This window comes from Pelobates fuscus, chromosome 8 (assembly GCF_036172605.1).
Source record: "Pelobates fuscus isolate aPelFus1 chromosome 8, aPelFus1.pri, whole genome shotgun sequence".
Taxonomy (NCBI): Eukaryota; Metazoa; Chordata; class Amphibia; order Anura; family Pelobatidae; genus Pelobates; species Pelobates fuscus.
In genome coordinates this window covers 141,861,350-141,887,704 of record NC_086324.1, presented here as the reverse complement: position 1 = coordinate 141,887,704, position 26,355 = coordinate 141,861,350, and the positions used below count along the sequence as shown (strand labels likewise).

Sequence of the window (26,355 nt, the reverse complement as noted above, 5' to 3'; positions counted from 1 at the left end):
GTTTAAAAGACAGGGTTAGGGGATTTGAGAGACAGGGCAGGGGGATAGAGAGACAGGGTTAGGGGATTAGAGAGACAGGGTTAGGGGGATTAGTGAGACAGGGTTAGGGGGGCTAGTGAGACAGGGTTAGGGGGGCTAGTGAGACAGGGTTAGGGGGTTAGAGAGACAGGGTTAGGGGATTAGAAGGTTAGTGTGACAGATTGATGAGAAAACACGCAGACTTAAAATACATTTAATATATTTTGCTTTGCCCCCCTCCTGCTTACCTTCTGTGCAGGCAGGGGAGGCAATAATTAATGTAATGGTGGTTCAGTGGGTCCCTGGTGGTCCAGTGTACTGCTGGTTCACTCCCTGGTGGTCCAGTGTGCTGATAGTGAACTGCCTGGTGGTCCAGTGTGCTGCTGGGGCTGACGCGCTCCCTCACGGTTCCAGCGCACTTTGATGATGTCAGAGAGCAGGCTGGGAACCCGGTGCCTGTGCTCTGACACTCACAGTGCGCCGGAACTGCAAGCAGCACACTGGACCACCAAGGAGTTTGTTACAGCTGGCAGGGAGATTTTGTGATCTCCCTGCTGGGTCAAGGAAGGGGGCTCGATCAGAGCCTGCAGGACCACTAGTGGGAACGGCCTTCCTGCTGTGGAAAAGGTCAGCCATCTTGGAAAAATCACTTTTAACTTGCCTTGAGTTTTTCCTTCCCTCCCGTGGGTAAATTGGTGTTCGGTTATCACGTTATGTCACAGCGGCGGGATAGTGAGCTGAAGGCTAGGAAAATAAGCCCTTCTTTATGCCGGTTTTGGAAACAGTTGATATGGTTCTTGGTGAGTTTGGTAGGTTTCGAGCTTGTCGGTGGCTCAGAACCTGGTGGGTGTGGTGGTAACCATTTAATTACCATGGTTAATTAAAACATTGGCATGTTAATTTATGTTCAGGTTGAAAAATATTGTTGTGTGTTTATGTGCCTTTGCCTTTTTATATATAAGTGTGGGGGATACCAATGTGGTATTGCGGGGTTGGGGGCAATTACTTTTTCAATGTTAATTTATTACAAATAAATAAATTAATAAAAGCTGTGGAAATTTTAACCCATATACCTTAGTGTCTGCGTCTTATTGGGTTAGGTATATGTTTTTTGTTTTTTTTTTATTCCGCCTGCCCATATAGTAACTATGCACCTGTCATGTAATTTGGAAACAAAATGGGCACGAAATAGCAAATTGTGGCATTAGAATGGCTTTAACAACTCAAAATCAAACATTTGACAAATGTTGCTACCACTAACCCTCCTTTTCTTATAGGACAGGAATAGGCAACCTTCGGCACCCCAGATGTTGTGGACTACATCCCCTATAATGCTCTTACACACATAATGCTGGCAATGCATCATGGGAGGTGTAGTCCAAAACATCTGAACATCTGCAGTGCCGAAGGTTGCCTATGCCTGTTATAGGATGTTCATTCAGATGTCTCTGATCTTAACTATTTAACTCCCGCACAATGTTTACAATTTTCCCCAGATATCTGGCCATCAGCTTCAACCCCATCCTGCCCCCCCCCCCCCCGCCACCTTGTGTTTCAACTCCCCATTATTACCTTTAGATCGTAAGCTCACGAGTTATCTTGCTAAACACTTTGTATAAAAGCACTGTATTTGCTAAATTCTAAGCTCAAATGCTGGGTTTTCTGTTCCTCTTTGTTTAGGGTACATGTTCCTTATTTGTCTGTATTCCCACTATTGTACTGCGCTACAAAATATGTTTGCACTATATAAATACCAAATAATAATAATAAAAGCATTGTCATTCTCAGCTAACTTAAGGACACTATAGTCACCTGAACAACTACAGCTTAATGTAGTTGTTCAGGTATTAACTATAGCTCCCTGCAGGCAATCTAATGTAAACACTGTATTTTCAGAGAAAATACAGTGTTTACATTGATTGATAGGAATACCTCCGTGGCCGTCACTCAGACGGCCACCAGAGGGACTTCCTATCATGCAGGGCCCTAAAAAGGCCCTGTACACGTCAGACGTATTAAAATATGTCTGCAGGAGAGAGAAGGCACTGTGTGCGCGCCTTCTCTCTCCAGCCTGTCAGCAGAGGAGGGGGGCGGGCAAAGACCACGAGCTGAGCTGTCAGTCAGCTCAGCTCGCGGCCGCACACACCGCGCGCATGCGCGGTAGTGCCATCAGGACTTCTCAGGCTTCTCAGGGCTTCAGGACTTCTCAGGGCTTCAGAGGCTTCTCAGGGCTTCAGAGGCTTCTCAGGGCTTCAGAGGCTTCTCAGGACTTCAGAAGCCGCGCATGCGCACAAGGGAGCAATGACGCTTCCAAATGGAAGCGTCTGATTGCTCCCTGCTCGCGCCCGCCTATTTCGTCATTTTGAAGAAATGGGGGCGCGGCTTCACGAGGCTCCCGGCGCTGGAACCAGGTGAGTAAATTCGGCTGCCTGGAGAGTCCCTTTAAGGTTGATTTTCAACGCAGTTGTCTCAAATTTCAGGATATAATCAGATCTAATACTTCCCTCGACAGTATATGAGCACAGCTTGAAGACACACTGCTCTCCTTGCAGAACTTAATAACCAATTAGAATTGGAATAGTAAACGTTAGCTACTGGTGAGCTCAGCAATCTATTGCTATGCTGATTCTTCGATTCATCTTTACTGGGACCTTGGTAATTCCACGCAGTGTTCCGGCGTTTCTGGAGCCTTTACTGCCCTACTCTTTGTCATGGAGAAATGAACTTAAAGTTGATCATACAATTTCCGTCGCCCTGGCTGACACTACCATTTAAATCAAATCGACTGTTGGTAAACGTTCCTGTACAGTTAGAACAGCTGAAATTCCAATTAAATTTTAAATAGAAGACAGAATCGGAACAGCACGTTAACAGAACAGGAACATTGATTGTGTATTATAAGCCAGTGAGAGAACGCAGCATGCTGCTCTGACTTTGATGTTGCTGAAAAGCTGCGGTACAAACGCGTGGAGAACGAAGATCTCCCTCTGGGCTTACTACTGATGAATAATCAGCTTCCTTGATTTAAACATGTGTAATATAAATCAGATATTCTCATCTGCAGGCTATTATGACAGTGCACCTCCAGTGGCTAGCAAACCTCAACTCCCACAAACATTTGCAAGTGTATTGCAAAGGCTTAATGGGAGTTGTAGTTGAGCAGCAGAGGAAGGTCCACGATTTAAACACCTCCTTGTACTCAAATGCCCTCAAACGTCGCTGCTTCCTCCTCCACCGTCGCTCCTCCTCTGCATTGTGTCAGCCGGTGGGCGAGACTGATCCCGCCCACCGGCCGGGGAGACCTACCGCGCATGCGCATTAGCGCTCCCCATAGGAAAGCATTGAAAATGCATTTCAATGCTTTCCTATGGGGAAATGAGCAACGCTGGAGGTCCTCACATGCGTGAGGACCTCCAGCGACACTCTAGCACTGGTTTCCTGTGCTAGAAACCAGGAAGTGCCCTCTAGTGGCTGTTTAGTAGACATCCACTAGAGGTGGAGTTAACCCTGCAAGGTAATTATTGCAGTTTATAAAAAACTGCAATAATTACACTTGCAGGGTTAAGGGTAGTGGGAGTTGGCACCCAGACCACTCCAATGGGCAGAAGTGGTCTGGGTGCCTGGAGTGTCCCTTTAATTAGAAGATGGTAATATCAATCAGATGTGTATATCAACTGTCAGTCTAGTTCAGGCTTCCCCAAACTCAGGCCCTCCAGATGGTGCCCTCCAGATGGTGCTGAACTACAACTCCCATGATTCTATGAATGATAGGCTGAGAATCATGGGAATAGGTTGGTCTGGTATGCCTAAAGCAACACTCAGGGATGAGGGAGTCTGACTTGGAATGGAGTGCTCAAAAACTGGGTATAGGCAGAAATTTCACCAAAAAACTGCCCCAAAATGTAGAAATACAATTATATCATTACAGGTGCAATGATATGGGTGAACCCAGGAGCTAATTCCACTTAGAAAGGCTTGAGTCACCAGTATGGATATGTAGTGTGAATACCAGGCAACTACTATGTATATAGTGTGTATACCTTTAAATCTGTCAAAAGACAGATTTAAAGGTATACACACTATATACATAGTAGTTGCCTGGTATTCACACTACATATCCATACTGGTGACTCAAGCCTTGAGAATCATGGGAGTTGTAGTTCAGCAAAATCTGGAGGGCCAGAGTTTGGGGAAGCCTGGTCTAGTTGATATCCCAAGGTATACTTCTGTTGCCCCCTTCTCTGAAACACTAGAGGAGCTCACACTCCAGACCCCTAAACAACTTTAGTTTGCTGAAAAGCTTGATGTTTGAAAAACGTGCCCCCCCCCCCCTTTTTTTTTTTTTATAAAGTGCAGATTTCATTATAAATTTTAACTTTGATCAATTAACCTGGTTACACCCCCTTGGCTTTTAAGCACAACAACAAGTAATGTTACTTCCTGTTTTAATTAGCTCAATGCAGCTGATCTGAAGAGGCAGCAATTTCCAAGAGCACCTGACTTACAAAGACTTCTCGTTGATCTGCATTGGGTGGTCTGGGCGGAGTTAGAAGGGAAACATTTGCAAAGGCAGCAGACAAGAGAACTGCATGTTTTGCAAGCTGATTTTAGATTTATAATAATAGAATGCATGCAAGTTTTCATTTAGGGTATATCTACGAAACAATGATTTCGATTTCTTTTTTATTTGGGTAGTGGAGTGACTATTTATATAGATAAAATGTCTGTGGGGTGGAGCTTGACCGTTAAGCTGGCAAGACGCTTGCTGCAAAGGCTCCCGTTCTTCTGGCTGAGTTTTGTGGATTACCTCCGGTCACTGAGTCACCACAAACACCACAGTGCACTACCCAGTTCGAGAGTGCACCAGGGAACAAAAAAAAGCCTCACTCCGACTTATACTCCTCTGGAAGAACTGGACAGCCAGTCGGCGTTGAAGCTGGGGAGAGGGAGCCGCTCTCCTGCTCGCAGTAGATATCTCTGACCTCACCACCTTCCCCCTCCTGGGATATCCCGGTCCCCACTGGACTGTCACACACCCTGCATTGGGTGCAAACTACCTAAAACAAGTACACAATATGGCAGCTGCCATATTGCCCAATAAGTAGAGCATGCCTCAAACTCACTCTATGACCCCCTGGAATCTATCCTGCGGAGGCTGGATGTGATATTCCAGGACTTCTGGCTGAAGCTTCAGAACCGTTCACAAGCTACCCAAACTGGGCAACTGGAGGTATCTGAGGGAGGAGCGCTGCCAGGATGGAGAGTAATTCCTCAAGGCGTTCATGTCGCACAAGCGCCTCTACACTCTGTAGTCTACCTACCTAGGCTGAGAGCCCATCGAGGCATTGCCTCCAGGCATCTACCATTCAAGCAGATAATCACCCGCCATAAAAGGCGCCTACCACCTCGACCCTCTGCTCACCCCGACCATGGGAAGGACTTGATCCCAGTGGGCTCCCATGTCCACAGACTAGTGATGCTGGCCTGGGGCTGGAGGAAAGTCCTTATCTGCGACGTGCCAGCAGAGCTACACTTGGATCTTCCTACCTTAATGCCGCTTCTGCCCTGCCCTCCTGATGGTTTCAGTTGCCTCCCAGCATTGGGCATCGGGTGATGGTGACTTCTCCTGCAGCTATTATCACTGCTGATACCTGTTCAATTATTATTCTTATTATGGTGCAACAACATTAAGAAGTGCTTAGTTCCAGTGGTTTCAATCTTTGAAACATAAGCTAGTATGTTTATTCAGTTAAAATTGTTTTCTCATTACCCTGAGCCTTTTTCAGAACGTAACTCACTCTGTCACGTACTCTTGCTTTCGGATTAAAGGACCACTCTAGTGCCAGGAAAGCATACCCGTTTTCCTGGCACTAGAGTGCCCTGAGGGTGCCCCCACCCTCAGGGACCCCCTCCCGCCCGGCTCTGGAAAGGGGAAAGGGGTAAAAACTTACCTTTTTCCAGCGCTGGGCGGAGAGATCTCCTCCTGCTCTCCTCCTCCGATCCTCCTCTTCTCCTCCCCGTCGGCTGAATGCGCACGCGCGGCAAGAGCTGCGCGCGCCTTCAGCCGGTCACATAGGAAAGCATTCACAATGCTTTCCTATGGACGCTTGCGTGCTCTCACTGTGAAAATCACAGTGAGAAGCACGCAAGCGCCTCTAGCGGCTGTCAATGAGACAGCCACTAGAGGACATAGGGGGAAGGCTTAACCCATTAACAAACATAGCAGTTTCTCTGAAACTGCTATGTTTATGAAAAAATGGGTTAACCCTAGAAGGACCTGGCACCCAGACCACCTCATTAAGCTGAAGTGGTCTGGGTGCCTAGAGTGGTCCTTTAATCATGTTTTTTTTCTTTAAAAATAGCAGTGCAATTTCTTCACATGCCATGTCTCGGCAACTACATGTTTGATATTTCATGATTGTCTGTGCTATCTTGGCAATACTTGCATATCTGTAATTATCTACACTGCAAAAAAAATAAAAAAAATAGTTAAAATGTCTGTTGTATAATGTGTGTTTCATATATGTAGTGCTCCACATGTGTGTACATTTTTGTAAATCCATTGTCTAACATGCATATATTTGTTTAATATAGGGATGAGTAAACATATTAAAATTCCCAAGGAAGTGACAGTACCACTTTAAAGTATATACTTCTAGGGTGAGGAGGGCAGAAAAGGTAAGTATAAACCACACTTAAAAAGAAAAACCAGGCGGAGCTTGAACATCAGCCTGAACGGACGCCATGCTTGCAAGGTCCTCTGAACAAACCCAAACAACCTTAAATAAAACAAAACCAAAAGCCCAGACAGACCCCAAAAGCCGCCAGCCACATCCCTCAACGCTCCCCGAGACGATTGATGCCTTTTTTCCAACCAAAGGCCCAGCCCGGACGAAGACGGAAAACCGGGGCCTACCCCACGCACGCTATCTCTGCCTAGCCTGGAAGCGCTCCTTCTACAGCGGGTAACCGACAACCCTCGCCAGACACCATCCGAGGCCCTACCTCACATGCCAGCCATGGGCCGCCGATCGCAGAAGACGGCAGCAGTGGAGCACATAGATATCGGGACGATGTTCCAGAGACCCGTGCAGTCCCAACCCGCACACGCGGAGGCCACGCGGCCCGACGCCAGCACCAGGCCTAATGCCCACACTCACCCCAATGAGCAAACAGGGGCCACAAGGCCGATGGATACTCACCTGCAACCACCCGGAGCTCCCTCCGACTCCACACCAACGACCAGACAAGATTTAAAGGTACTGTTGGCGGACTTTCATAAAATACTTGCTGCAGAACTAGCTCCAATTAAAACCGACATGAAGGCCATCACAGACCGGGTACAGGCGTCGGAGAGGGACATCGCAGACGTCCAAACACAGATGCATGAACTCCAGTCCTCGGTCCAACAAATCTGGTCCCATCAAAGAGCCATCTCCACGAAAATCGCAGCAATGGAAGACCGCCACCGCCGCACCAATATAAAGATAAGGGGCATCCCAATGGCAGTCACAGTGGACGAGATCCCTCACTATGTCAGGCGGTTGCTGACCTCCCTCCTGTCCCATGCGGTGGCCAAGAAACTGGCTAGAGAGGACATCTACCGCCTACCAGGGCCCAAGGGGACAGTGACAATGGTACCGAGAGATGTCATACTCAGGTGCACCACAACACACGATAAAATACTCATAATGTCAGCACTCAAGGGCAAAACCCCCCTACAATTCGAAGACACCTCCCTGACGTTTTACCAGGATCTCACCAAAGCAACCCTCTTATGGCGTAAAACGTTTCAACCAGTGACCAGCCAGCTTATAACAGCTAACATAAGCTATAGATGGGGAGCGAACGGGTCCCTGACAGTGATCAGAAATGGTAATGTACACACGCTCACCTCCATGGACGACACCTCCCAGTTCCTGGCGGCCCTGGACCTGGCACACTTACCGGACGCTACAAGACCGAGAGCCGCAACAGCTTGGGACCCGGTACACGCAACGCCATTCGTCCCGAGATCGGGGACCGCGGGGACGGCAGAACCAGGATCAAGCCCCAGTGATAACCCGATATGAAACAACTGCTCAGCCGGAGATCCGCTAACCATGCCTGCTGGACTCTAAGTTCGCCCTGGGACTGTCTGATCAGGACTTCATGAAGCATACCCCCATGTTCTCCCAGTTTCTCCCTTCCTCCCCCATAACCTATACCTGAGATTCTGCAATTGTCTAACCACACAAACAATAGGGCAATGCAAGCACTCCAGCACGACATTCAAGGTAGGGGACACAGCCACAGCTCCATCACCCGTAACGGAGACTGCCAACTCCCCCCACACTTAAACTTAGAGACAACCTCTACACCTATCACACCCCCGCTGCTCCCAAGGTCAGGAGTCACTACGAGCAACACAAGGCTTGGAGTGGGACACCCCTCAACCTCCCGAACCCAACACCGCACAAGGTGGGACACACGCAAACATAACCCACATGCCATGTACCCGACGAGGCTACACAACACACTACAACATAAGCCCAGAGGCTGCACGCTCCAACCCCAGATCCCTATGTGGGCAACCACAGCACACCGACCCTAACCCATGAATCAGCTAGGACACACTATACCTGAACACCCCAGAAAGAAGGGGCGACACACTAGCGACCAAGGCCGACACAAACACATTTTATTAAAAATAAGTGCAAGAATACACTGCGATCCTGCTTACACACTAATTGCTACAGATCTAATCTTTAACGAATGTTGTAATGATTATGCTTTGCACTGGAAAAATAAAGAATAAAAAAAAAAAAAGACAAACCAAACTACTAATCAGGCGCTAACTGCATTATTGTTATAAGAATAGTAACCAGCTGCTACTGCACTAATATGGGATTTTCCCAACACACAGCACCAAAAAATACAGAAAGAAAAAATCATATGACCCAACGCAGTGGTAAATAATCAAAATGTGCAATTTGGGGCTTTGTGTAACACTCACCCTTGAGCAGTTAATGCACCACGTGCACAATTTGCTTATTTACCATTAGATTGTGTGAAACGTTATAACCAAAAACCACACTTAACTATATGGCACTTTTTGTTCCAGGCATGTGTTGGCATCATCCCATGGGTTGAAGGGCACGGGCACCTGATGAACACAATGGCGGTGTAAAGTTAATTTGCGGCATATGCTCAGACTGTGCAGGACAGCCTGGTATAAAAACTAAATAAAAAAAAATTACAACTGGTCTCTGTAAGAAAAGATAATCTCACAAATAATTAGCTTGTAAATTTTGCCTAAAGCTACGTGTGAGTGAGTGAGTGAGTGACTGACTTACTGTCACATGGCTGTTTTTGGTGTTTTCAAGTATTCATCTGAACAAACATTACTGATGTTAATGGTAATGAAAAAATAACAAGTAAATATGTCTATAATATATTTGCACTCAGACAAGTAAAATTATGCAAATTTGCTGGTTTTCCCATGATTCCTCTGTGACAGTCCTATTCATGCAAATTATATCAACTCAAGCCAATCTGTACATAATGAATTTAAATGGGAATCCACCCCAGGAGGTTGTGCATGGGTTAACAGAACAGATTTGCACCGCCACAACAGCTGGTGCTATCAGAGCAATAAACAGTGTTAAACGACAGTGTGACTTGTTATACTGTGCACATTTTCTTTGTATCTAATACAGGATTAACCAATAGGCTAGGGATACAGGTCCATGCTGGGCTTGTCATGTATTGTTCCCCTTCGGGCTTACCATCTAGCCTGGTATTCAATTGCAACGAGAGTAACAATCTAAATACAATAGAAATTGAAAAAAACATCATGCTTGAGTGCGTGCGATACTACAGTTAGGTGCAGCTATTTTTGTTCCATATACCAATCGAGTTATACTGAGCTTTTTTATAGGTTGACAAGGTAATGTCATGAGTGCCTGAGGAAGCTTGAGTCATAGTATTGGTTTCAAGGTCCTGCTAGCTATCAGGCACGATTTGCATAGTGTAGATAACATGTGAGAAGCAGTGACTTTGCCTGGACGCCATGGGTCTTACTCTCATGGCTGCTGAGTGCAGTGTAACATAACAGAGTGAAACATTATGCTTTTTAAGTTCACTGCAGAATAAAATTAAAGAAAATACTAATAAACGATAACCTATGTGCTAAGTGCACCAGCTATTATATGACATGTGAAACAGCTTATAAGCTTGTGATCTATTATGAACAAGCTAACCAAAGATAAAAATTTAAATACGCTTATAACATGAGCAGTAAGACTTTTGGAGTTATAGTTATAGACACGCCTATACATGTTAGTCCAGCGTCACACTGCTGTATATAATTCAACATTTATCATGGCAACAGATGCGATATATAAGACAGAGTATTAATGGTAATCGATCACGATTTTGTCATAACATGTCAGATCTGGTGCATAGCTAAGTTATTGTGAGAGATGCAAAAAAGCAAAAAATAGAAAAAAGAAAAGTAAAAGTCTGATCTGACAAAAGCTTGTGGACTTCAGCTAGTGGTTAAGATGTGTGGATAGCTCTGCTATGTATCGCTAGCTAAAAAAAAGAAAAAGAAGGCAGAAAAAATAAATAAAAATGATGATCTGTCTTGGTGGCAGGCTTGACATGCCAACACAGCTAGGCAGTCATTTGACCTTTATCCCAGCTGGGCTATAGGCTTACATTTGCAGATAGGTCGTGCCGTGTTGCCAGTGTTTCGTCAGGCGACAGGTGCAGTGTAGTCGGGTACAGTCCCGAAGTTTGTCAGGAATGTCCAATAAACGGAGCCGTGAGCAATGGGACATTGGCTGGGTCACCTGTGCTGGGCCATCTCGAGAGACCCTTAACCCACGCCCTCTGCTGGAATAGTGTTGTCCCCCAGAATGGCGTTGTGAGGATCTCCCTGCCTGAGTCGACCTGTTGGTGGGCGGTTGAGGCCTGTGGGTAAACTGTGTAGGCCTGCGGGGTGTCGCAGCCGGACATTCCGGACGATGAGGTGCTCAGCGGTCCCTGCGGCTTTGCTGGGAATTGCATGAGAGGGCCTTCGCTTGGGTCGTGGTTGCTTGATTGCTTCGGCCGGTCTTTTTGGGCACGATCCTCCTAGAGCTCCCGCCTGTCGAGTTCTCAGCCCCGAAGGGCAGCAGTAAGCTTTGGGTGACTCTGGGCCAGTTGTGGCTCTGTTCTCTCCCGATTTCTGTGTTTTGGGGGTTGGTCAGGTTGGTCCGCATGCTTCGTGTTTCAGGCCACCGGGAGGTGAGTGACATCGCTTGTTGGTCTTCCCTGTAGTTTGTGCCCCTCTGCGCCATAGTTTCTGCCAGAGGTCTTTAAATAGTGTGTCCAACCGCTGTTCGTAATTCTTCAGCAGGCCGCATGTTAGAGGTATGGTAGTCACCATTTTGGCTTTGACTGTGTTTCAGTGCGGTGAACCGGATCAAGTAAGTCCCGCGTGAGGCAGAGCCTGTTAGCTTATCAGTCGATTGGTAATGCCGGGATATCCCTCACCGGCAAGGGGGGGGGGGTGAACGGAGCCGTATTCACCGCAGCGTTGTCCCACAGAACCGCCGGCGGGGAGGTCGGCCGTCTCTCCCGCGCCTGCATCCGCTGGTAGGCCGCAACTCTGTGTCCGCTTTATGGTGCCACTCCGAGCCCGGCGGTCCCGCCAGTTGGGTCTCGGGGTAACACTAGCTCTCTGCTGCTTCAGATTAGTAAATTCAGTGTACAGAGTTAGGAATAAGTCGGTTATTTGTAGTTTCTTGTACAGAGCTCTGGCTTTGTGCGGCCAGTCTGCTCGGCGGTCAGGCCCCGCCCCCACCCCAGGACTTTTAATAGTAATATCCATTTTTATTTACTGGATTCAAAAAATACTTTCCGCATATAAGGTTAAATCTGCTTAAAGAGAAAACACCTCCAGTGTTCTGATTCCAGCGTGACAATACTAAATTGGGTGCCAAGTTCCGCTTTTACCTTAGGGGATCTGCTTTTACAAGATACAGAAAAAATATAGTGAATAAAAATTTTTGGCTTTTCTGCACATGAGTAGCAGGATTAACTAACACACTGTATAGGAACAGGATAACAGCCATTCTGAACATTGAATGCAATGTGTTGTCAGAACTAGACTGCAGTTATAACTAGAAGGGTTACTCCAAGCACCATAACCACTTCACTAATTTGAAGTGGTCCTTGTGTTTAGAGTCTGTATGTGTAGAATTTCGTTATGTAAAAAAATGGAGCAGATACAAAGTTTAACCATTTGCTGCTGGAGATGTACCACCATCTCTGGCTGCATCATTAGTCAGCTCAGGACAAAGTGAATTCTTTGCAAATCAGGCTTCTGACGCCAGTATGAACAGCACGCTGGTGTCAGAGAGCCAATAGCGGCATGGCCCCCAATCCATGCAGCCATGTCCTCCCCTCAACCATCCTCTTCAACATCCGTCCCCTCGCGTTGAGTGACATCAGCTAAGGAAGATCAGCCTTCAGGGAGAACAATGCTTCAGCGCTGGAACGGAGGTAAGTTTTAACTATATTCAATATTATTATGTACTTTTTGGGGGTTTGATCAGTATAGGAAGGGTTACGCTCACAAAAAACGTGTATTCTTAAAACGCAGGATTTTTTCTTTTGGAGTAACCCTTTATCCCTAGACATCTAAACCTATTGTAGGGGTACACTGCGGTACCTCGAGTTATTACCACACTGGGTACATCAGTATACCTAGCATCATAATAATGTCCATTTTCATAAACTGTGGTACAATGACAATGCAGTGACATCATAGCATTGCTATAATGACGGGGGATTTTTAAGACCTACATTTTAAAGTCAACATTTGTTTAAATTAATCTGTAAACCAACTCCAGGAAGGATCTGATGGTCAATGTTGATAATTGTTGCATTTTCTGTCTGTCAGTGATGGCTAAGTATACTCTAGTTCAGGGGTAGGCAACCTTTTAGCAGCACTGTGCCGATATAGGATTGTGATGTCCCGTAGCGTGCCGATCCTCAGGCCCGTCGCTACCAGGCAAGCTAACCAAGCAACTGCTTGGGGCCACGAGCTGGCCTGGGCCCCCAAGCAGGGCCGGCGCTTCCTATAAAGCTGCAGCCGCCTGAGTGCTCTATAGAGAGCCTCAGGCGGCTGCAGCACTGCCTCTTTCGTCACCTCCCCTTCCCTGTAGCGTGGCCGAGCTCCTCTTCCTCCTGTGAGTCCGGCCGGGTACCATGCGGTACAGGAGATTCAGTTCCCTGTTCCCAGCCGGACTGACAGGAAGTGCACCCTGAGCTCGGCCACGCTACAGGGAAGGGGAGGTGAGAAGAACATAGGGAGGGGAGGGGGGGGGAGTAAAAAGAACATAGGCGGGGGAGTAAGAAGGATACGGGGGAGGGGAGTAAGAAGGACACGAGGGAGGGGAATAAGAAGGACACAGTGAGGGTGGGAGGGGAGTAAGAAGAACATGGGGAGGGGGGAGAGTAGTAAGAAGAACATAGGGGGGAGTAGTAAGAAGAATGTAGGGAGGGGGAGGAGTAAGAAGAACATGGGGCAGTAAGAAGAACATAGGGAGGGGGGAAGGAGTAAGAAGAACACAGGGAGGGGGATGAGTAAGAAGAACACAGGGAGAAGGGGGTGAGGAGAAGGGGAGATGAGGAGAACACAGGGAGGGGGTGAGGAGAAGGGGAGATGAGGAGAACACAGGGAGGGGGATGAGGAGAAGGGGAGATGAGGAGAACACAGGGAGGGGGGTAAGGAGAAGGGGAGATGAGGAGAACACAGGGAGGGGGGTGAGGAGAAGGGGAGATGAGGAGAACACAGGGAGGGGGTGAGGAGAAGGGGAGATGAGGAGAACACGGGGGGGCTGAGGAGAAGGGAAGATGAGGAGAACACAGGGAGGGGGTGAGGAGAAGGGGAGATGAGGAGAAAGGGAGATGAGGAGAACACAGGAGGGGGTGGAGAAGGGGAGATGAGGAGAACACATGGGGGTGAGGAGAAGGGGAGATGAGGAGAACACATGGGGGTGAGGAGAAGGGGAGATGAGGAGAACACGGGGGTGAGGAGAAGGGGAGATGAGGAGAACACAGGGAATTTTCAATTGTTGAAAATGTTCAAATTTTATGCACATTATATGCAACAGCAGTATTTGCACTGTTAACCTTTCTTATTTATATAAAGTGTGGGTGAACCTAAACTGTATGGCTATGCAGGTCTGTGTATATCTAGCAGTGTGGGTGACTTCCCTGGGTTCCATTGGGGACCAGCCTGGGCAGGTACAGGTCAAGGACAGGAGCTGCAACATCAGCTGTGGGCTGCTCTACTACAGTGTGGATTCCCATTCACAAGTGCTGGGAGGAAGTGATCAGAGATCACTTCCTCTAAGTGCTGCAATGCATAAATTGAGGATTGTCCTTCACTACCTCTTTGTATTAGCAGATATCTGAAGTTTCACTGAGACTCCTGATAGGCCAGACCCTGTTTGGCTCTAGCAGCCTTGAGTGCCGTGGAAAGACACCTCGAGTGCCGTGCATGGCACTAGTGCCGTAGGTTGCCTACCCCTGCTCTAGTTTGTACTGAACTCAAATGCATATTGCAAAATCGAGGCAAAAATAGCCAAAATGTGACTATTGTTAAACTGGAGAATTTTTCCAAACCAGCTGTTTCTGCCCAAATTTGCCAATTCAGTTTTAAATGCACCCCAAAATTAGACTCCTAGTGACTCAATAATATCAATAACATGGCTGTGAATGTTGAAGTATAATGAATAAGCAATACTAACGGTATTCACTAAAGTGAGAATGCAAAGTGGATTTGAATAAAATTAGGTTATGGTTAATGAATTTTTCCAATTTGACTTTTTTTGACCTTAAATTTTTAATTCTCGTTGAATTCTCACTTTGCTAAAGAACCCTGTAAAGGTTATTTTGCAGAAAGGTTAGAGCTCCTCCTGCAGGAAATCTTTATATTGACACCTAGTCTCCGTGTAATATTTTTGAATAACCTTTCAAATTATTTTATATTTTTGGATACACATTTAAAAGGATTTTTCGCAATATAACAATATTAAAAAAAAAAAAATGATATAAAAAAAGTTTACATTTACAAAATATTAAATTTTTTTCCGAAAATATTAAAATAGTTGAAAAGTGTATCTAATAATATTACATTGGGGTCCTAATTTGTAAGAACAATCAGAACATCACACAGCATGTGAAATAGGATTCCAGGTCCCTAGCAAAGCGAGTCTGGTTATACTTTACATGTAAGGCGGCACTCTCAATTTTATGCATACATTAAAGGAAAATATGAGTCATATTCTTAAATGAAAAAACTAAAAAATAATAATAAATTTACCAAACTACTTGCAAATGCATAGAGCAAGTTATATTTTTGCATTTAACTTTGGTCCACTCTGGCTGCATGGCGGTACAATTTACATATGCTATCGTCCGGCCCAGTGCATAGTTTCCTAAAAAGGTCTGTCAAACTATAAGACAGCAGTTAAACGATGCAATAATCCCATTTCACCCCACATCCTCGAATTTCAGAAGTACAGGATTTTTACTAAATAATTCAAAGTGAATTTCAGATTTAAGGTCAGAGCAGTCAAACTAAAAGCAAAGCTGACTTAGTGTATCTTTCTTGATAGGCTATTTGACCTTAAATTTGAAATTCACTTTATCATAAGCCCTCATAGTGCTAGCAGTACAGTAGCATGTTCTGTATTTTTTTTTTTTTTTAATGTCAACGTTTTGACTCGGTAGTGTCCTTTAGAGGAGGAATAAAAGAATCTCTGCAGCAACATGAGATATACTTACTGCCTTCAGAATTCCATTGGTTGGGTCAAATAAAAGAACAGTTGCTTGATGGGAAGGAGGTCCACTGGTTTTATTTTCATAGAAAGTCACCACTTTAGTGGTTAAAGCATCATCTGCTGCGCTATAAGCAGGCATCACACCTAAAAAACTAAAACACACAAAAAAAGTTTCTCAAAAAATATGTATATGTCCATCGCATAGACAAGATCATTTTGCTGTGAAAATTCTTTCTCAAACTAAAAATCAAGTAATGAGACAGCACTAATCAATAGGCCAAGGTTCATTACAATTAACAAAAGTGCATAATAAAAATTATTAATAGCGGCACTGCCAATTTTGCACAACCAGCTCATTGTTCCTGTGGAACTCCCTTCCCTCCTCCGTTAGATGCTCACCCAGTCTCCACTCCTTCAAAAAAACATTAAAAACACGCTTCTTCATAAAAGCGTATCAATTACGTAAACTGTTAATAGCTCCCGACTGATTCCTCTCCTGCAACTGTCACGAGTCTAATACTATCCTTACCTTTTTGTGTCATTTTACCCCACTCCCTCTAGCATGTAAGCTCATTGAGCAGGACCCTCAACCCTTCTGTTCCTGTGTGTCCAACTTGTCTGGTTACAACTACATGTCTGTTCGTCCACCCATTGTAAAGCGCTGCGGAATTTGTTGGCGCTATATAAATAATAACATAATAATAATAATAATAATAGTTGTCTGAGAGAAAACAGTTTACTTATCCCGGTGGGGCACTCATTCAACCATAACTATTACAGTATGCAGTAGTGGATATGATGCTTGGAGTGTTCCTTAAATATCTTTGCAAATGTCAATAAACCTCAATGTGAATTAAATTCCAAACAAAAGAGTACAGGCATATTCCATCTACTATATGGCTTGCCAGCTACGGTTAGCCAGTGGTCAGAGTGCCTATAGAGTCTCTTTCAGTATATACGTTGTGTGTAGATGTATGTATCCAGTGTGTCAGTATTTTAAAGTTTCAAATGCTTACAATGTATTTTGTAGCTAGCACAAAAGCCAGAAAAGTGTATACGGGCTATATATAGTCCAGAATGCATATTACTACAAAAAACACATCTGGAAAAATGTATGAGTTTTACCCACGAAATCCTTGTCTGACAGACTGCTGAATGCCTGGGGTGAGCCCTTTTTTGACAGAAGGATTGGTGTATCGAGGATTTTGGGGTGTTTTTCCCCATTCTGTCCAAATATCACCCTCTCCCTTCAACGTGTGAAAGATGAGGGCTACAACTATGATAAAATATAAAAAAATTACCTAATATTATCTTATTTGTACAAGTGGACTTTCCCCCCCCCCCCCCTCACCCCCCACCCCCCCCCCCAAAAAAAAAAAACCAAAACATTCCCCCCAGTTTATCTTGCAAAAAAATCTATTGACATTAGAATGACTACCGATAAGTGTGTTAGAGTAATACATAATTAGAATATTAGAATCTCTTGCTCACAAACACACCTACATAAGGAACATAAGAGTCCTGACTTCAGAGGATCTGCTTGCCAGGTGGACTTCTACTGGCCGTTCCTTATACATCCAGGCATAGAATAAATAAAGGGCAGAATTTAAGACACTATTTCCTATACATAATGTAGGAAAACATGTCACATTCTGCTTCTCATTCCCAGAGATCTGGATATGTGGACTCCACTGGTTGCTTGTATCTCAATGTACAAACCAGAAGCTGTAGCTAACCTGGCCAGCAGACCGGAATAATGTCATTTGCATTTGCCCAAACAAGTGTAAAATAAGTGTCTGAATGCTAGCCAAACATTAAACATTTGTCAAACTAATGTGATCAACCTTTGAGTACTTAGAAAATACTTGCCTATCCTTAGCGACAGTAGAAAGATTTACAGGGACACTATTGTAGACACGGTGAGATTTATCAGTGTCTCAGAATAATCAGTCTTTTTTGTGACTTTTTTTTCTGTCTGGTGTAAATGATCAATTTGGGTATTCTTTATTTATAACTTCACTGGCTTTTCCATTGTTTTTCTTGTTTTTATTTTCCATTATTTTGTTTTTCCCGTTTATTAATATTTCTGTTTTGTACCACAAAAGTATCCTATTGTCTAATTTTCTCTTTTAAAACTTAATTTTAGTGTACAAAGCAAAGTAGAATAGACACAGAATATTGCACATTGTTCTTTATTGGTACATTATTAACCCCTTAAAGACCAAACTTCTGGAATAAAAGGGAATCATGACACACATGTCATGTGTCCTTAAGGGGTTAAAGGAACACTCCAAACACCATGACCACTACGGCACACAGAACTTGATTTCCCATTAGGCACCTGTCTTCCTCACTTATAATGTGCTTTTTTGGAGCTTAAAAAGACTGGTGGGGGTAAAGCTTTGGGCAGTGTTTCCTGTAGTCCAGTCAGCCTTAAAGGGAAACTATAGTCACTACAGCTTAATGTAATGGTTCTGGCGTCTATAACCTGTCCCTGCTGGATTTTTAATATAAACAATGTATTTTCACTGCCATTGTAAGTAGTTGTCAAACCAGTGTAGAACAGTTTGACTCCCTACCATGGGGCCATTAGGCGCCGCTCCCCGCCATCCCTTAGTGTCTCTTAACACACACTGGCACCAACAAAGTAAAATCACATTCACATTCACTTCTATTCAAGTCTGCTGCTGATGTCTCTGCCCCTGATCTGCCTGCTTGGCTGACACAATCAGAGCCAATTACAATGCTTTCACATAGGATTGGCTGAGACTGCAGAGGCGGGGCAGAGGCAGTAGAAGCCAAACACAGCCCTGGCCAATCAGCATCTCCTCAGAGAGATGAATTGAATCAATGCATCTCTGTGAGGAAAGTTCAGTGTCTCCATGCAGAGGGTGGAGCCACTGAATGGCAGTGCTGCACACTGTGCAGCACTGCCACAGGAAGCCCCTCTAACAGCCATCTGAGGAGTGGCCAGTGGAGGTATCCCTAGGCTGTAATGTAAACACTGCATTTTCTATGTAAAGACTGTGTTTACTGCAAAAAGCCTGAAGGGAATGATTCTACTCACCAGAACAAATACAATACGCTGTAATTGTTCTTGTTGCTATAGTGTCCTTTTAATGCTAATAGGGAAGAGCAACAGCTATCTCAAATTAATAAGGCTGCACAACTGGGTAATTTGTCAATCATGGAAGATATTAATTATCCAGACATTGATAGGGCCAGAGGGACTAGTAGTACAGTTAAGGGAAACAGGTTTTTGAACTTGATAAACAGTAAATTCATGTCTCAATTAGTAGAAATGTCAACTAAAACAAGATGCTTTTCTGGATCTTGTCATAACTAATAATGTTGATTTATTTTCAAACATTCAAGTTAGGGAGAACTTGGAAAATAGTGACCATAATATGGTATTATTTGAGATTAATTTAAAAAAGATCCCAACATTTTATTGGCTGTACTTAAACCCTTAGTTTAAAAAAAAATCTGAATTCAATAAGATCTCTACAACGAATTGACTGACAATAAATATTCACTGAGGATAAATGGAAGGTCTATAAACAAATTCTACAAAAGTACATTTCTCAATATATACCATTGGGAAACAAATAAATTAAACTAAACTAATTAAAACAAGAGTAATTTAAATGATAATAGATAAGAAAATGGCATTCAAAACATTTAAATTAGAATCGTCAATTGCATCCTAGAGTACCGTATTTATCGGCGTATAACACGCAGGGGGGTGGAGGGGGGTCTTGGAGAATACTATGGGAGGGGGGGGAGAATACTATGGGGGGAGAATATTATGGGAGGGGGGGAGAATACTATGGGGGAGGGGAATACTATGGGAGGGGGGAGAATACTATGGGAGGGGGGGAGAATACTATGGGAGGGGGGGAGAATACTATGGGAGGGGGGAGAATATTATGGGGGGAGAATACTATGGGAGGGGGGGAGAATACTATGGGAGGGGGGAAGAATACTATGGGAGGGGGGGAGAATACTATGGGAGGGGGGGGAGAATACTATGGGAGGGGGGGGAGAATACTATGGGAGGGGGGGAGAATACTATGGGAGGGGGGGGAGAATACTATGGGAGGGGGGAGAATACTATGGGAGGGGGGGAGAATACTATGGGAGGGGGGGAGAATACTATGGGAGGGGGGGAGAATACTATGGGGGGGGGAGAATACTATGGGAGGGGGGAGAATACTATGGGAGGGGGGAGAATACTATGGGAGGGGGGAGAATACTATGGGAGGGGGGGAGAATACTATGGGAGGGGGGGAGAATACTATGGGAGGGGGGAGAATACTATGGGAGGGGGGAGAATACTATGGGAGGGGGGAGAATACTATGGGAGGGGGGAGAATACTATGGGAGGGGGGGGGAATACTATGGGAGGGGGGGAGAATACTATGGGAGGGGGGGAGAATACTATGGGAGGGGGGGGAGAATACTATGGGAGGGATGGAGAATACTATGGGAGGGATGGAGAATACTATGGGAGGGGGAGAATACTATGGGAGGGGGGTAGAATACTATGGGAGGGGGGGAGAATACTATGAGAGGGGGGAGAATACTATGAGAGGGGGGGAGAATACTATGGGAGGGGGGAGAATACTATGGGAGGGGGGGAGAATACTATGGGAGGGGGGGAGAATACTATGGGAGGGGGGAGAATACTATGGGAGGGGGGGGAGAATACTATGGGAGGGGGAGAATACTATGGGAGGGGGGGAGAATACTATGGGAGGGGGGGGAATACTATGAAAAGGGGGGGCACTATGGGATGAGGGGGGGAGAATACTATGGGGGGGAAGAATACTATGGGAGGGGGGGAGAATACTATGGGAGGGGGGAGAATACTATGGGAGGGGGGAGAATACTATGGGAGGGGGGAGAATACTATGGGAGGGGGGAGAATACTATGGGAGGGGGGAAGAATACTATGGGAGGGGGGGAGAATACTATGGGAGTGGGGGAGAATACTATGGAAAGGGGGGGAGAATACTATGAAAAGGGGGGGCACTATGGGATGAGGGGGGGAGAATACTATGGAATGAGGGGGGGAATACTATGGGAGGGGGGGAAATTTCCTGGAATTTCCTTCTTAAAATGAGGTGCGTGTTATACGCCGGCGCGTGTTATACGCCGATAAATACGGTAATTATAAGCATGCCAACAGAGTTTGAAAATAGTGATTAGATGGGCTAGACCCAACCCCAAAAAGTTTAAGTATGTTAATGCCAAGATGGTTAAGAGTGAAAGTGTTGGCCCATTGGAAAGTGAGATGGGTGAGTTAATCAAGGAGGATTGGGACAAGACAGAAATTCTAAATAGTTATTTATTTCTTCGGTATATAGGGAAGAAGAATCTATGGTTGTAGATTTGCAAATCCCTGTTACAAAAGTCTTACAGAAAACAGGTGATTGGTTAACACATTGTAAAGTGCTTCAGAAACGAAATAAAGTTAATGTAAACAAAGTCCCAGGGCCAGATGGTATTCACCCATAGATGCTTAGGGAACTTAGTGTTGAAATATATATACCACTGTTTTTCATTTTTTAGGACTATTTTCTTTCAATATTGGAGAAACCCTTTTAAAACCCTATGTTTTAAAAGGGGTTAAAAGCTCAACCCAAAAACTACAGACCCATGAGCTTAACATCTATGTTTGAGATCAGGTAGTAGAGTACTGCACACTAGTATTTTGATATACCAGAGCTCTGTGCTGAAGATCCGCTAGCTCCCAATAAAAAAAAACAGAAAAACGAGAAATATAGAGCCAAAGGCTACACAGTCCAGGGTGAAGAGTAAGGTATATTCAATTATGTTCCAAAAGACAAAACAAAGTTACAATGCTCCAACCGTGAGGCCTGTACTGTGTATCCTGTTGCTCTATACTTCTGGATCTATGGTTGGGAAGTTATTTGAAGGACTCTTAAGGGATAATATTCAAGAAATAATTTTGAGCAACAATATCATTAGCAGGAATCAACATGGTTTAATGAAAGACAGGTCATGCCAAACAAACAATGTAATTCCATGAAGAAGTTAGTAGAAGTATAGATCAAGGTGTTTCAGTAGACGTGATCTACTTGGATTTTGCTAAGGCCTTTGATACAGTTGCACACCAAAGGTTAATAGTAAAACTGAAATAATCCGACTTAATCAAAAATTGTGTTGTTAGATAGAACAGTGGCAGATAGAGTGCAAAGAGTAGTTGTAAATGGAACATTTTCAAACTGGACAAACGTGGTAAGTGGAGTGCCTCGGGGTTCTGTCCTGAGCCCACTTCTCTTTAATCTATTTATAAATGATCTTGAAGATCATTTATACATAGATTACAGTTATAACACATTTATAACACATATATAACACGTTTGTCTGTGTTTGCAGATGACACAAAACTAGGTAACAAAATACAGTCTGGACATGATATACCTTCTTTACAGAGGGGGTTTGAATAAATTAAATTAGATAACTGGGCAGGCGAGTGGCAGAAGAGTTTCAAGACAGAAACAAAGCAAAGTCATGCATTTTGAAATAAAGAACCCACAAGCCATTTATACATTAAATTGGGTTGAGTTAGGGATAATAATAAATGAAAAGGACTTGGGAACAATTACAGATCACAAACTAGCTAAGAGTATGCAATGCTGGTCTGCCGTTGCAAAAGCTAGTAAGAGGATTTCGTGTATAAAAAGGGGTTTTGATTCACGTGATCCAAATATAATTTTGACTCTTTACAAATCAATGGTAAAACTCTCCCTTAAATATACAGAGCTATTTTGGGCACCAATTTTAAAGAAGGATATTGCAGAACTAGAAAAAGTTGTAATTGTTTTTATGTGTTTGTTAATGTTTTGCCTTCTTTTGGATCATCAGCAAAACAGAATGGGGTTTCACAGTTGAACTTGATGTACTTTAGTCTGTTTTTACAGCCTAGACAACTATGTAACTATGAATCTAGACTTTAAGGAATTTCAACCTAGTTGTCTACACAGCCAGGGTTATTGACTAGAGAGAATTGTCAGGAATTCAAAGTGAAATACATTTTTCCAATTCAGCTAATTTTGCCTTAAAGGGATACTGTAGTGCCAGGAATACAAAGCTGTATTCCTGGCACTGCTGATCCCTCTGCGTCCCCCTCCCTCGCACCCCCCCTCCCTGGTAAATAAAGGATTAAAAACCTTTTATTTACTTTCCTGATCCCAGCGTGGATGTCCCTTGGCGCAGGGTAAAAAGCTCCACCCCCTCCTCCGTCCCACAATGAGCAGAGTCTAATCCGCATGTGCCGCAAATGCCGCGCGCATTAGACCTCCCCATAGTAAACCAATGAATCAATGCTTTCCTAAGGGAAAAATCTGATGCTGGATGTCCTCAAAAGTCTGTAACGATTCCGGAAGCGCCCCCCCAGTGGCTGTCTGGTAGACAGCCACTGAGGGCAGACTTAGTGCTGCAATGTAAACATTACAGTTCTCTGGATCTGTAATGTTTAACATTGCAGCACTAAGTGCAAAAGGGACACTGTACCCAGACCACTTCAATGAGCTGAAATGGTCTGGGTGCCTACTGTGTCCCTTTAAATTTGAAATTAACTTTAAATTTCCAAAACTTCTCAGTATTAGTATGTAACCCTGATGTTTTTTTTTCTCTAAAGTGAAAACTGTTGGGAATTCATAGTGAATTTCAAATTAAAGGCCACAGCAGCCAGTCTGGAAGCATTATTTCCCATTTTCTACACTACACTAAAATTCGAGTACAGTAGTTGTTCTTAAGATCTGAGTCAGGACCAAAAGTTGGGTCCCATTTTATTTTAAAGAGTCCACCAATGTCTACAACAGGTTTACAGACCTCCAAAGTGTCCCTGTTTAGGACGGACAGTCCTTATTATGGGCCCAAATCCCTCTGTCACTCTTTTCTATCCTAATATCCCTCTTTTCTAGGATCTCCATATTGTTGGTGTTCCTGAGTGTAGAGCAGAAATCCACAGCAATAATACTCACAGTAATGGGTCTTTAAACAACAATGAATGTGTTTAGAAATCTGTCTGTGTAAATAAGATTTTTTTTAATTACATTTGAGTTGTATAAATTATCAGTAAGTCACCTAAAACTTCTCAGAACAGCCCTGTCCTTGGCTACATCCCCACTCACACCTCTAAAATTAAAGAGTCCTTCTTTGTCCATTTGAAATCTTTTAATTGTGGCTTTATTACTGTCTATTTATCAGAGCATGACATATGTTCACAATAAACTGGTTTACTGTAACAGCACTGCCCTTAACAGTGCAGGGCAGAATCTTCGGAGTAGAGTCTAATTTGGTAGCCATAGTGCATTATATTTCCATTGAAGAATAGCTGAATTAGGTCATTTTTTAATTGTTGGATTTGTGGGGCTAATATAGAAAATATAGAATCTGCATATTTATCAAACACCAGATTTCAGCCAGATTCACTCTGAACAAACCAGGTAGCAGGCAAAAAAACAAACAAACCACAAGATAAACTTAGCACTTTTTACAAGTGAACCGACAGAAATCTGCTCTAGTTGCTTGCTCTGCTAGTGAGCAAAGAGTTAAAACACAGCAAAGATTAATGAAATGTTAATAAATATATAATATAAAAAAAAACTAGTGCCTTAATATACATTTTAACAAATACTTAATAAATACACTTTTTACTTAATAAATACGCTTTTAGATTTGGGGCATTTGAATACTTACACAGAGTTAACCCTTTCTCTAATAGAATTAGCCATCATAATGGTTTACACCATACTGTGCAGACTAAATATACAGGCAGAGATTGGCCATTTCTGTTGTATCTGAGAATTTGGTTGCATATTTCCAACATTTGGTTCTGCGTTTCAGCCAGCTCGTCTAAGCAGGGTCCTCATATACCTATTGTTCCTGTAACATTTTGTCTTTGTCTCATTTATTGCTAAATTCCCCCTTTTATAATATTGTAAAGCGCTGCGGGATAAGCTGCCGCTGTATAAATGGCAATAATAAATAATTTGGTTGCATCCAGACAGAGTGAAATTTGAAACACATTCATGTTAGTGTAACATCTGGATATTGATAAATACAGTATGGTGTTCAGTGTCCAGATTTTGCGGTCCCAATGTTCCCGAATGGCACCAGTTTATGCAATTTGTTTCTCTGTTTAAAGAAAAAAAAGTTAAGACTCATTAGAGTAATGGATTACAGTATAACTATATGCTTACCCCTTGTGCTTACTCACTGGAACAATGGTCCGGATTGGTTGGACAACACCACCTTCCCTGCCACTGGAGAAATTAATGAGTGCCCTCTCTAGCAGTGGGATCAGAGTTGGATAGTCTAAGTACTTCTCTACTACATCTGCAGCGATATATGCCGGCTTAGTAGCCATGGTGGTGTGCAGGGTCCTTGGTTTCAGGAACTCAGCTTGGTCTCATCCCACACTGAGAGAATTTGGCAGCTGGAGGCCTTTCTATGTTGTAACTTTGGCCAACACCTCCTTTCAAAGCAAGACACTCCCCGCTGGCCTTTTTGGAGAACTCAGTTGGATTTTTTAACCCTATGCCTTAGAATAGAGTCAGCAAAGCATTTTATCAAATAGGATCAGCGGCATCTAATGCAAAGGATATCTGAGCATGATTGGAGTTGTAATCTATTGCAGTATGATCAATTATTTTTGTGTTTGTTGTATGGCTGTTTGTAAATTTGTAAAAAGTTTATGCAAAATTCTGGTAGAGGGTGCATTTACTGAACACTTAAAATTTAGTCAAATGAAAAAAGATTTTTTTTTTTTTTGTAATTCAAGTCGCTTTTTATTGCTGTCCTTGCAAGTGAAAGTACATCATCATATATAATAATACAAAATCATTAATATCCATAAAGAAAATAACAGTCGCAGTATTAGGCAGGGGTGTGCCTGTTTGTAGTAAGACATAGAACATAGTTAGTACATGCAACACAAAAACTGTAAGCGAATAGTACAGGAACAAGAGCTATGGATTTAGAGCATATGTGTCAGTGTTATAAATCAGGAGAGCCGGCTAAGAATTGCAAAATCTAGGTTAAAATAGACAAACTGTGGCTGAGTGTGAGAGTTGTTCTGAATCAGCCTACATTTTGCACATCTCCCAACAGCCCAAAATAGGATTAACCATAAGATGACATAAGGTACCGCTTAGGACCCAGGCGTTAGACAGTGGCGACAGTATAGTTAATTTTTTTGTCATCATTCGCCATCCATAGGTGATAAATGAAGGGGGACCCTAAAGTGCTAACCGGCCTTGGGCCCTGTGGGATCTTACTACTTGTCTGCAACAGTCCCAGATCTGTAAGGACAGTCCTGGATTTTGGGTCCTGTTCTGAGGTCTTGGAGTTGTTTCCTGGTGTCCAACTTTTAAGGATACTAGAGAATTGTCCCATATCACTGCAGCATGACGACACAAAGTCACTCACACTTACCACAGTGCTCTTAGGTAATTGACCATCATCAGATCACTTCAGAAGC

General features: G+C 43.8%; 1 protein-coding gene across 1 annotated transcript in view; it reads right to left on the bottom strand.

Moving 5' to 3' along the window:
* The window catches only part of CRYM (crystallin mu), a 43,433-nt gene extending 18,121 nt beyond the window's left edge, over positions 1 to 25,312 (bottom strand). The window contains exons 1-2 of the mRNA XM_063430373.1: positions 25,076 to 25,312; positions 15,844 to 15,991 (exon numbers count right to left, since the gene is read on the bottom strand). Of these exons, the coding sequence (XP_063286443.1) occupies positions 15,844 to 15,991; positions 25,076 to 25,242 (315 nt within the window). The 5' untranslated portion in view covers positions 25,243 to 25,312. The remainder of the gene's footprint in view (positions 1 to 15,843; positions 15,992 to 25,075) is intronic.
* Positions 25,313 to 26,355: the final 1,043 nt, after the last annotated feature.